Below are 11,284 nucleotides of genomic sequence, written 5' to 3'. Positions count from 1 at the left end.
CCAAACACGTGGAAAGATATGATCATTCTGATTTCCATTCCCATCTATTTCGATTTCGATTTTAATTGCGAACTAAATATACTCTCAGTGTTGAATGAGATTAAAAATATAGTTGGGCGAAATTGCTGGCCGTGCTTTTTCTCCACAGCCGCCAACCTTGCTAGCCAAAAAAAAAAAAAAAAAAAGAAGTTATGCTTGGAAATCTCATGTCTATTTTTTTTTTCCAAAAAAAAAATCCACATTTGAACTTGACATGCAACCTAATTTTTCATTTTTTTTTTCCAGGGAAGTAACCAATTTTACTAGTTAAAATAAAAGAATCAATGTCCTCCTCTCCCGAGGTCAGAAATGTGGAGGTACCTTTTCCGTCACCTGTTAGCTCTGTCCGCCACGGGTTAGCGAATTTGTTAGTGCAAACAGCTTTCATATCATCATCTTTCTTAAAGAAAACAAGCAGCTTTCATCATCCCTAACGAATTTCAATGGACTTTGTCAATTGTCCAACATCAAACAACTCTCTCAATGATTCGAACGAAGGGCCAACCACTGTGGCCTCTGATAGGTTGGTTTGGCCTGGGCTGCAATATTATTCTATGCTCACTGGAAAGCCATCGGCATCAGCCGGACAAAATCAATTGAAACTTTCAAAGTGGGACAGCCTCCATAGCTGTAACATGATCATTTTCCAAAGGTTGAGAGTTGAAATTTCCAAGCTGCGAAAGGGATAGATTAAGAGAGAAGGGATAGCCGGTCACCCCCATCCATTTTCGACTGGCTGCGTTTGTCCCCACCCAGCCTCCTCCCTCAAAACCAGAGCTGCAACCATTCAAACACAATGATCGGCAGGTCCCCTAGACTTAACACTGGAGATAAGAATGATTCATTTCAGTCTTCCGAAGAAGCCATCAGATTATGATTCAAACCATAAGCCACCAAATCCACAGCTGTTTCTGAAGCGTGCCCGCCAGCTTTGCACCATTCCTTCACTCATCAAACAAGCACCTCGGACTCCTATAAAAAGCTCCTCAAGCTCTCCATGCGACCTGAGCTATTTGTTTAGACAAACTAGCTCCTGACCTCTTTTTTAACCATGTCGAGGCCCTCCTCCATCGCCACTAGTACCGGAATGATGCTTGTTTCCTTGGTGCTGGTATCCCTAGTGGTGGTTGCCAATGGCAGCAACTTCTACCAAGACTTCGACATCACATGGGGAGACGACCGTGCGAAGATACTCGATCATGGGGAGCTTCTCGCGCTTTCACTGGACAAAGTTTCAGGCTCTGGATTCCAGTCGAAGAATGAGTACCTCTTCGGGGAGATAAGCATGCAGCTCAAGCTCGTCCCAGGGAACTCTGCGGGCACTGTCACTGCCTACTATGTAAGCCTCAACATCATGCTATCTTTGTTCTCTCTCTGCATGATCTTGATCATCATGTCCCCTTGTCAGTAATTAAGACTTCGATGATCGATTCATGTAATGCTTGTAGCTATCATCGCAAGGTCCAACCCATGATGAGATCGACTTCGAGTTCCTGGGGAACCTCAGTGGGGAGCCTTACATCCTCCACACCAACGTGTTCACCCAGGGGAAGGGGAACAGGGAGCAGCAGTTCTATCTCTGGTTTGATCCTACAGTCGAATTCCACGCCTATTCCATCCTTTGGAATCCTATTAACATCATGTAAGCTTCTGAACCGCTGTATGGCAGTCTATGATACAAGATCTTGTATGTATCAATAGACTATTTTTTTTTCTTTTTACTAGGACATAACTGTTGTCTGTAAGTTTTCCAGCTTCTCTGTGGATGGCACTCCCATTAGATTGTTCAAGAACTTGGAGTCCTCTGGAGTCGCCTTCCCTAACAGCCAAGCCATGAAGCTCTACTGCAGCCTCTGGGACGCCGACGACTGGGCCACAAGAGGCGGGCTTGTCAAGACCGACTGGACGCAGGCACCCTTCATTACCTCCTTCAGAAATTTCAGCGCTAATGCCTGCGTGTGGTCTTCAGGCACTTCTTCTTGCTCTTCTAGCGCTGCTTCATCGAATGATTCGTGGATGAGCCAAGGGCTAGGCACCACAGGCCAAGAAAGGCTAACATGGGTGCGAAACAATTACATGATCTATGATTACTGCAAGGATACAAAGCGATTCGCACAAGGCCTCCCAACCGAATGCTCCCTCGCTTGACTTCTCTTAAATGGATCCAACCATCTTTGCTTCTCAATAAAATTCTCACTCATTGTATCAATTGTTGTTGATATTACTGGACACCGACTATGGTTTTCGAAAAAAAAAATTGTGTTATAAAGATTCATGGCTTGTTGTGATCTTATTACTTCTGTAAGTTCTGTTATTATTAAATTGTTTAAGGTTCGTAGAATCAAAATTTTCTAAGCAGGACTTTAAATATAGTTGAAAAAAACACCATCAATAGATTTTCTGAATAATACAGTTTCAGTTGTTGAGACCTAGTGTGAATATCAAACAGATATTTCTATTGAAGAGTGAAGAAACGGATTAAACTAAATACAGATAACCTTTTGAAACATATGAATAAAAGAGAATTAAATTTGACATCCATGTTTCAGGATGCCCGGTGTATGTTGATTAATAAGCTTGTTTTGATAAAATTACAGGGTTGGAGAGCAGAAATACCGCAATTGTGGCTTGCAGAGGGTATTGCCAGTAAATCTATCATATCTTTTTCGTGGTTATGAAATCCAAAGAGAGATTCGAATCTAAGAAGATTCAAATCCAATTTGATAAATATCTAGTTATGATTTCCACAAAATCAAGGATCCAATTTTATCATGTTTTCTAATGCTAGGATCAGGGTTTTGGCCAGGAAACTGAATACACCTAATTTCCAAACTACTCAGCCTCACCAGTCCAGTTCATTTCTTTCTTATTAGCACACCAGTTCCCAACTGATGCTTGGATTTAGACATAGTCAAAAGTGATTGTATAATAAACGCTATTTCATATGATCCAGGGCTTGTTCTATTGGTCACATCTCTCTGCTTAGCAACCAGAAATTATGGACTAAATTCTTGGATGATGAGTCTTTGAAAAATCTAGACTTGAATGATTGTACATGGATGGTCTTCCTCTCCCTCCCTCACAAAAAGCAAACACTACTTGATAATGTCTCCAATAAATAAATAAGAATGTGAAAAGAAATACCATGCCCAAGTTATATATATACATACATATATACATACATATATATATATAAAAGATATTTTCAAATTTAATTAAATATTCATGATCAACAAAATCATTCATCAAGTGCTTTGCTCATGCGTAGCACTGGCTGCATTTGACTGCACTCTCTCGGTGGCCATTGTGAATAAAGTTAGTTAAATAAATAAATAATAAAAATCATAATCCCAACAATGTGAGTCAACATCTTAGCATCCATCCATTCCTCTTTCTATTGTCTTGGTCATGTTGCGTTGTAACTAAGACTTTTTTTTTCTTTTTTTTTGTTTTTTTGCTACGACGGATAATATGTGTACGGATACATCCAATAATATCAGAAAACAAAATATCACGGAGCTCCCAAGACAGCTCCTCATTCCCTGTCCACACGGTACTGCCAGCGTGATTGGTCACGTAGGTAGCCACCCAGTCCGCAGCCTCATTGGCTTTTCTAAACACATGCTTAACCTGAACAATACCTCCATCCCTCATCATCATCTAGACGTCACGATTCATGCTGTGTTGCAGCCAAGACTTCACTGTCTGATTCATGTAATGCTTGTAGCTATCGTCGCCACGCCCAACCGTAACGAGATCTGACTTTTCTCGGGTACCTTAGTGGGGACCTTACATCCTCCAAAACCAATGAGTTTACCCAAGGGAAAAGGAGCACTTCTACCTCTGGCTTGAGCTAATAACCCCACACCATGTTATGTGAGTCCTAAATATCTAAATATTCCATCAGAACGTGCATGAATTTTTTGTATACAAGAACCATTTCGGTCCTCAACTACTTACTGCAGTCCTCTAAGGATATATACTTGAATGCTTTAACATGGCTTGCAAATTTTCCCAGTTTCTCTGTCGATGATAAGAGGTTTCAAGAATCTGGAGCCGAGGGGTGTGACGTTTCCAAAGAATCAATCAATGAGGATCCATTCTAGCCTTTGGGATGCTGAAGACTGGGGAACAAGGGGCGGGCTACTGAAAACAGACTGAAGCCAAACCCCCCCCTTAACTGCCTTGTACAGAAACTTCAGTGCCGATGCTTGTGTTCAGACCTCTGGTACCTCTAGCTGCAGTTCAACAAAATCTATTTGCAATTCGTCAGGCAATGCCCGGTTGAAACAAGACCGGGACTCCACAAGCCAAGAGAGGATGAGATGGGTACAGAAGAACTACATGACTTACAGCTATTGCACGGGTCTAGAGAGAATCCCTCTGGGCCTACCACCAGAGTGTTGTGTAGTTGAGAAACTAATTTCGAGCATCTTCTCTATCAAATCTTCTATCAGAGATTTATAGATTTTTTTTGTTTTTAATTTCTTATACCCAGTCAACTAGGCGTATGAATTATCTTCTATAGATTTAAACATCAGTGCAGCGTTATATGACACATATCCAGACAATCATTGATGATAGTTGCTAATCAGTACAGGATCTTTATTGTTGTTCACAAACAAACCATGAAGATGAGATGCACTGAGGCGAAAATCGGAAGAAAACTTACTAATCCAAATGAAATATCCATCGATAAGTTTTCTTATCTGTAGCTGAACAAGCAACAACTGCAGCTAATCCAGCTTCATCAACTAGTTTTCTCCTCTTATTTATTGCCTTCAACTAGAATACCTTTCTAGTTGTCAAAGAAAAAGACAAAAACAAAAAGCTCCCACCAAAAAAAAAAAAAAAAACAAACAGATGCTATCCAGTTGTTGAATTGTTTCAGTAAATTCCAAAGCGTCCAAATCAATATAAACTATTTTCAGGCTTACTGATATTTTTGTAAAGAAGATGTAGACAATATTTGTCACATGAAAGTGGTGTGAAACATTTAACAGAAAGGATAAATCATACATGCATCTACTAGTATATTTTAAGCATCAAGGGCATTCCACTCCACATAAAAAGCTACTTACATCATTGCAATCAATGCAAAAAAAAAATGATGGAACAGAAAATGATGTTTTGGTTATATCGTAATTCTACATACACGTCTCCACGAACAAAAAGCCGCACAATCTACTCTAACTGAAAGTACAACCCTGAGCTTCTGGGAGACACCTGAGAATGCCGCAACCTGCATATTGAGGGATCAATTGGACATGTGAATTAAGATTTATATTCATAAAGCATTAAGGATTTTTTCCTCCTCTCACTAGATAAAGAATGAGTTTTTAAAGTGCAAAACAGGGCATCCAATGCTAGTTACAGTGCTTTCTTTAATGTACAACTGCATCAGGGCATGCAAAAGTCTAATTTACTTAGTTGTGAAAAGAGATTGTAGCTTGTAAGAAAACACAATCACATATTAAAGTTTCAGTGTGCAATTTTTTTATCCATTATGTTTACAATCCACATATTCAGATTTGTTTATGACATCATTTTTAAAATCCATATTAACAAGTAACCTGGTCTTGCTGAGAATATAACTTTTCGCAATTATCTTTGGTACCTTCATAACAGTTCACCTTCCTAAGATCCACTAAAAAGGTTAGTGCACAAGAAGGGGTCATGCCAAGACATCCAAAATCAGCAATTAACATTACAGAAAAGACGGTGTTTACCATGCATTACTGCAGTGAAATCAGTAGACAGAGTTAGAATATCACACTTTCATCCGCATATGCAGATGTCACAATCAATTCCAAAGGTGACCAACGGATCCAAATTCAAATGGACACAAGATCAACTGAAAACCATATGCATCTCCAGTCTCTGTGTTTCCTTCACTTCCATATCTCCACTTATAAAATATAGCAGTGCCAGAACTCATTTTCAGCTGGAATTCAGATGCTTCAGCATGCAACAATTGCATAGCATATCAAAACATCCAAACACTTCCTACATGTACTAATAGAAAATCCCTCTATTTCAATTGAAAAATCTATCAGGGATTTCTCTCTCTATTTGTCAGTCTTAGAAGGCTGCTTCCTAGCGAGTGTTTACTTAAGATGAAGTGAATAAGATGTGCAACGTTTGCAGTGTTCTCTTGTAGATCTTCTGGCCCTGTACAGTAAGTTTGCTCCCTAGCAGGAACTCAAGAGCATACATGCATAGATGCACTATGCTCCTCGCAAGAGGAGAGGACATCTGCTCCTAGCAAGTCCAAAATCAATAATCAGGCATCCAATAGAAGATCCACAATGTTGATTACAATCTAGACCAGTAAAAATGTTGAGAAATAAAAATCACATGTTTTGATAGTCTCTTACCTATGTACCATGAGACAAAAAAAAAATAACGGTTTTTATTATACTAATATGCTAAAATACATGAGAAAATATTTAAATTGAGAATCCACCTTATTGATCACAATCTATTCATGTTAAAGCGTGCATGGATTGGGAGATGTTAATGCCTAGATCATAGCAAAATATGGCCTCATACATTTTAAACATACCTTTTACACCCACTTATGGCATAGATTAGAAACCACCAACACATGCGATTTTTTTTTAATCTCTATGCATTTTTAGTTATATATATCATAATCAATGGTGTGGATCATCAATTTGGGTGTCAAATTATTGATTTTCAACCTAAGAGGAGGAGATGAGTAGATGCTCTCTCTCCTCTCAAGAGGCAAGTAGTCCACCTCTCTCTCTCTTTCTATAATATATATATACACACATATAGAGCCAACTAATATATGGGATTAGACATATACATATAGAGTAGAGTAGTAGACTAATATATGGGGGCCCATACAACAGCATAAATAAGGTCAGTCCTAGCCGTTGGATATAATCTACTATCTCTAAATTGCTTGTTGTAAAAAATTCTTGTAATTTGGAGATTCCTAGCCTAGCATCTAATGTCAAAAAATAGGCATTGTTTGTGTTATTTCAATTGTCCATTTTTAACCACTAGATGCATAAGCGATGCATAGGCTAGGGGATTTATAAATCATATGATTTTTTGACAATAAGCAATTTGAAGATAGTACATTATGTCCAACAACTTGGATCACTAGTGCCAGACACTCAGTCATTTGCTGACCTCATTTGGGCTATATATATACATGCATACATATACATACATATATATACATATATACATATACATACAAACATACATACATACATACATACATATATACATATATATATATATATATATATATATATATATATATATATATATATATATATATATATATACTGAAGTTGTATCTGAGAATACCTATTCATTTCCCCACTGGTAGAGTTGTAGTAACACATTGTTTGGGAAGTCTTATATGGATGCACAAAGCGAGAGGAGGAAGGGAGCATGATTAGGTGCAGAAGCAAGCAGGAAGTAGTTGTAAGAAATGATGGGAATGGGAGTGGCAAAGAAAATTTTGGAAAAAATGATATCATAAGCTAAATCAAATTAAAAGTCATAAACATTTTTTTAATATAAATTATATATCAAACTTTATAATCATCTCTCAAATTTATGATCACAGCAACTCAAACTGATTCGATAACTAGCTATTGTTGGCATCAGTTGAATTACACATTTTGGCTTTGACTTCAACTTTGGACTCAATCATATTACATGATCAACATTTCTTTACTTGATTATATTGTATAATTAACTAGATCATATTAGTCATGAGATCCAATTTGATTTCTCATTATGTTCAGATCAGAATGCATGTTATATAGAATTCCCTTATCTTGGAATCTTATAAGAGTTGGAAGTCAATATACTCTCATTTTATATAAGAAAATTATCCAAAATACCTTCTTGAGTGATCTTAGATGGTGAGATGCTCCTAGATTATGATTCAAATGTAAGTTTTATCCTTTCTCACAAAACTGTCAGATTGCTCAAAACTCACCATCAAGAAAATGGAAAATAACTCCTGTAGTAGTAATCACGCCAATGATGAATAAATGCGATAACATTTTATAAAGGAAGAAAGAAGGAAAGAAACATTTCGTGCAAGCTAAATTAATCATGTTACATACATGTCATAATTCCGGTGTGGTTAGTGCAGAATGCAACACTTCTTCAAGATACTTCTCTGCAGCTGCATATTGCCTTTTTTTATCCTCAATTGCTAACGCAGCAAGAGCTTTATCCTGAATAAATAACAAGAAGAATATATTAAATCCTATAAGCATCAATTGCACATCATTATTAATTAAAGAAAAGTGACATTATACAGGTGGCAAATCTTGATAGCTCCTCAAGGTATCCAGAATGGGCTTTGTTTTCTTCTCTAACTCCTTTCTATGCTCAGCCATTTCCATCAGCACACCGTGATTGATCTCTGGAGTATAGCCCACACGTTTTAGTATTGCCTGTTTATGGTGTTTCAAGGATGGATTAGAAAAAGACAGCGAGTTTCATGTGCACCAAAAGGCACCATGCTAGAAGTAGTTTACTTTGAAAGTAAATGAGTAAGAAATAAATGGCAAGTTGTCCTCCACATGTTCCCAGTTCAGAAATACTATATCATCTTAAAATTTGTATAATGTCAGGTAGATAAATTTCAAAAACTTAAACATGAAATAACTTTGGTTGGTAGCAGGATGTGCTAGGCTGAGATGACATAACAGATTTAGAGAACAAATTTAAAATAAGTAGGTTATATCTAAGGCTTAAGATTCAAGATAGAAGGTCAGTCCTGCAGAAATTAGGTAAAATCCAGCTTAATATAATACAATTGGCAGCAATAACTCATTGGTTTCTGTCCATCTTGAATTAGCTGCTAATTTGCTATACATCAATTGAACCTTCTGACTTAAAAGTTAAAACATAAAATTCTTTTAATAATTAAATCACTATCGGTTGTGAAATATTTCACCAAAATACCAGGCCAAATTTGAACCTGATCCAACCATCCTCAAACCCAACAAATGATATAAATTTGCTAGTTTCCCAATATCTTAAGTTGATTATGACACAGTCAACAAAAGCTAATCTTCTGTACATCTAATCAGGCTTCGGCCGATGATAAAAACAAGGCAAGCCAGATGGTATACGACATGACCAATCCAGTTTAATCTAAGTCGAGCTGTAATGCATACCTTAGTTGGGTAAGAAAAGAGAATTAGTTGCAAGTTCCCAACAGAAATTATGTAATTAAAGTTTCCTACATATTGCTCAACAAGGCTTCTAAAGATATCCATAAGTATTTTCTTCCAACCCAATTATCTTAGCTCGAGGGAAACATTTAAATGCCCAAATACATATCACCAAACCTCCCATCATAAGACTACCTCTACAAGCATAATTGAAGCCACATTGTACCTGAATGTATAATACAGTATAAAGAGTCAAAATACATCAGATGTAGCAAGTCCTGCAAAGTGAGCTGGATGAAGACTGGCTTTAGCAAACCCAGGCAGGATGTAGTTAAGATACTAGTCAAAGGAATGGTATATGGTTTTTGATGGTATCTCTATACAGAGCTTGATGACATACAAGCCACAATCATCTAGACAGATAATGATCAATCTAATTGCCTATTGGAACCCCATTTCTAAAGTATCAAAAGGAATAGAAGAATATCAGTACCTTATAGTTTGAGAGCTGAAGCATGTACTGCCGCTCTTTTGAATCCAAGATGGCCAAGTTCTTCTGCCACTGAAGCATCTGAGCCTCATGCATGGCGACTTCATTTTCAAATTTTGCAAGAGTTCTGCAAATGGAAGAAAACAAATGTCAAATGAAGAATCCATGTGAACCCGTGCATCAGGACTAACAGCCTTTCAAGTATCCAACTAAACAGGAACTAATGTTCCACAAAATGATAGCTTCAAAGAGACAATTTTACAAACAGATAGGAGGCATTCTTACTTTTTAAGATCGTTGAGCTTGGCAATGGCCCTCCGAGTGTACTCGAGAAGGACTTTCGACTCCTTTTGCACCTTTGCCCTCTTCTCCTCCACATCCTCCTTCCTCAGCGACAGATCCCCCATAGCCACCACAAAACTACAAAGAAAAATCGTTAAATGTCAAAAAAGAGAGTAAAAATAATAAAAGCAAGCCTCAACCCTGACCTAATTTACCTGCTCATCTCGGTGTCTCTGATGTTGAGAAGGTTGGCGACGTTGGCGATAACCTGAGCGGAGGCGATCGCACTGGGGGAGAGCTGCTCCTGGGCGAGACCAACGCGCTCCAGGATCTCCCGGATCCGGGTTGCCTGGGCGCGGTATTCGGATGCCTTGAGGCGGAGGTCGGTGGCGACGATGGTGGCGGCGCGTGTTCGGGCCTGGGAGAGAGAGGCAAAGGCGTGGAGGCGGGCGACGCTGCGCGGTGTGTACTCGAACTCCGGCACCTCCCTCCCCGCCGACTCGAACTGCGACGCCAGCCACGCCTTCACCTCCGCGATCCGGGCCCCGTCGGAGGACCCTCCACCGCCGCCGCTCTTAGGGGCCGGATCGGAGCTCCCGGTAGCGTCGAGGGCGGTGGCGAGGTCGCCCATGCTCTCCATCGGAAAGGGGGCGCGTTCACCGTCGTCCGCCGGCTGGGTCTCGGAACCCTAGGCTGTAGGCGAGACGGGGGGAGAGAGAGAGAGAGAGGAGGTAACGGAGTTTGCCGTTGGGTTCGAAGCAGAGATGGTCTTGAAAGCCGACCGGGGAATGAACCGGAAGCGGCTGAGCCGGTTGATATGTGGTCCAGTTGCGGGCCGTTCCGCTACATGAAGTCGGCCAGAACGCCGACTTTACATTACTTATTTTCCTTCCCGGATGGACCCCTCAATTTGCTTAAGTTACAAAGTCGGCAGTTGTAAGGTGAAAACTTGATTTTATTTTTGTTCAAGGATTCTCGCTTGGGGTAAAGGTTTTTTGCATAGCATTTTGTGCATGGATCAAAAGATCATGCAAAATATATCATCTTGGACCCATTCTACGGCACCGACACAAGTGTCAAAGTCTTTAGGTCCAGACCTAGGCACAATTTTTCCCTCATGTCGAAGGACCACCTTTGGTTGCCTCAATGCTTGATTTGATTAAAGATGCGTGGGGGCATGCATGTTACCCATGTCAAGGAAGGTCAAGATGCTATTATTCAGATGGCTTTTGTGTATTTGTTTGGGGACCGTTTGCAGCTCGTTAGAGCCAAAAGCCACCATCAAATTAGA

At 39.3% G+C, this 11,284-nt stretch overlaps 2 protein-coding genes across 4 annotated transcripts; one reads left to right on the top strand and one right to left on the bottom strand.

Annotated features, from left to right (window-relative positions):
- The first annotated feature begins 799 nt into the window (after nt 1–799).
- Nucleotides 800–2,386, top strand: LOC103701515 (probable xyloglucan endotransglucosylase/hydrolase protein 23). The gene is made up of 3 exons (XM_008783591.3): nt 800–1,378; nt 1,488–1,681; nt 1,794–2,386. The coding sequence occupies exons 1-3, from the start codon at nt 1,091–1,093 to the stop codon at nt 2,185–2,187; spliced, it is 876 nt and encodes a 291-aa protein (XP_008781813.1). The 5' UTR covers nt 800–1,090; the 3' UTR covers nt 2,188–2,386.
- A 2,564-nt stretch (nt 2,387–4,950) lies between these two features.
- LOC103701516 (AUGMIN subunit 1) lies at nt 4,951–10,749 on the bottom strand. 3 transcript variants are annotated; one of them, XM_008783592.3, is made up of 6 exons: nt 10,209–10,748; nt 9,997–10,131; nt 9,715–9,838; nt 8,358–8,495; nt 8,160–8,273; nt 4,951–5,281 (listed from the first exon to the last, which is right to left on the bottom strand). In XM_008783592.3, the coding sequence occupies exons 1-5, from the start codon at nt 10,631–10,633 to the stop codon at nt 8,163–8,165; spliced, it is 933 nt and encodes a 310-aa protein (XP_008781814.1). In that variant the 5' UTR covers nt 10,634–10,748; the 3' UTR covers nt 4,951–5,281; nt 8,160–8,162. The 3 variants fall into 3 exon arrangements, with proteins under 3 accessions (XP_008781814.1, XP_008781816.1, XP_008781815.1); XM_008783594.4 differs by lacking the exon at nt 4,951–5,281 and adding an exon at nt 5,727–6,300 and having other exon boundaries at nt 10,209–10,749; XM_008783593.4 differs by lacking the exon at nt 4,951–5,281 and adding an exon at nt 5,727–6,294 and having other exon boundaries at nt 10,209–10,749.
- Between the last annotated feature and the right edge of the window lie 535 nt (nt 10,750–11,284).

Source organism: Phoenix dactylifera, chromosome 1 (assembly GCF_009389715.1).
Source record: "Phoenix dactylifera cultivar Barhee BC4 chromosome 1, palm_55x_up_171113_PBpolish2nd_filt_p, whole genome shotgun sequence".
In the NCBI taxonomy this organism is placed as follows: Eukaryota; Viridiplantae; Streptophyta; class Magnoliopsida; order Arecales; family Arecaceae; genus Phoenix; species Phoenix dactylifera.
This window is presented reverse-complemented; position numbering and strand designations above follow the sequence as displayed.

Excerpts from the sequence above, each read along its gene's own strand:
- LOC103701515 (XM_008783591.3), top strand. The coding sequence starts at position 1,091 with ATGTCGAGGCCCTCCTCCATCGCCACTAGTACCGGAATGATGCTTGTT. Across the intron at positions 1,379-1,487 it reads GCACTGTCACTGCCTACTAT|CTATCATCGCAAGGTCCAAC; the intron begins GTAAGCCTCAAC and ends TAATGCTTGTAG. Across the intron at positions 1,682-1,793 it reads TGGAATCCTATTAACATCAT|CTTCTCTGTGGATGGCACTC; the intron begins GTAAGCTTCTGA and ends TAAGTTTTCCAG.
- LOC103701516 (XM_008783594.4), bottom strand. The coding sequence starts at position 10,633 with ATGGAGAGCATGGGCGACCTCGCCACCGCCCTCGACGCTACCGGGAGC. Across the intron at positions 10,132-10,208 it reads AGAGACACCGAGATGAGCAG|TTTTGTGGTGGCTATGGGGG; the intron begins GTAAATTAGGTC and ends TTTTCTTTGTAG. Across the intron at positions 8,274-8,357 it reads GCTATCAAGATTTGCCACCT|GATAAAGCTCTTGCTGCGTT; the intron begins GTATAATGTCAC and ends TTATTTATTCAG.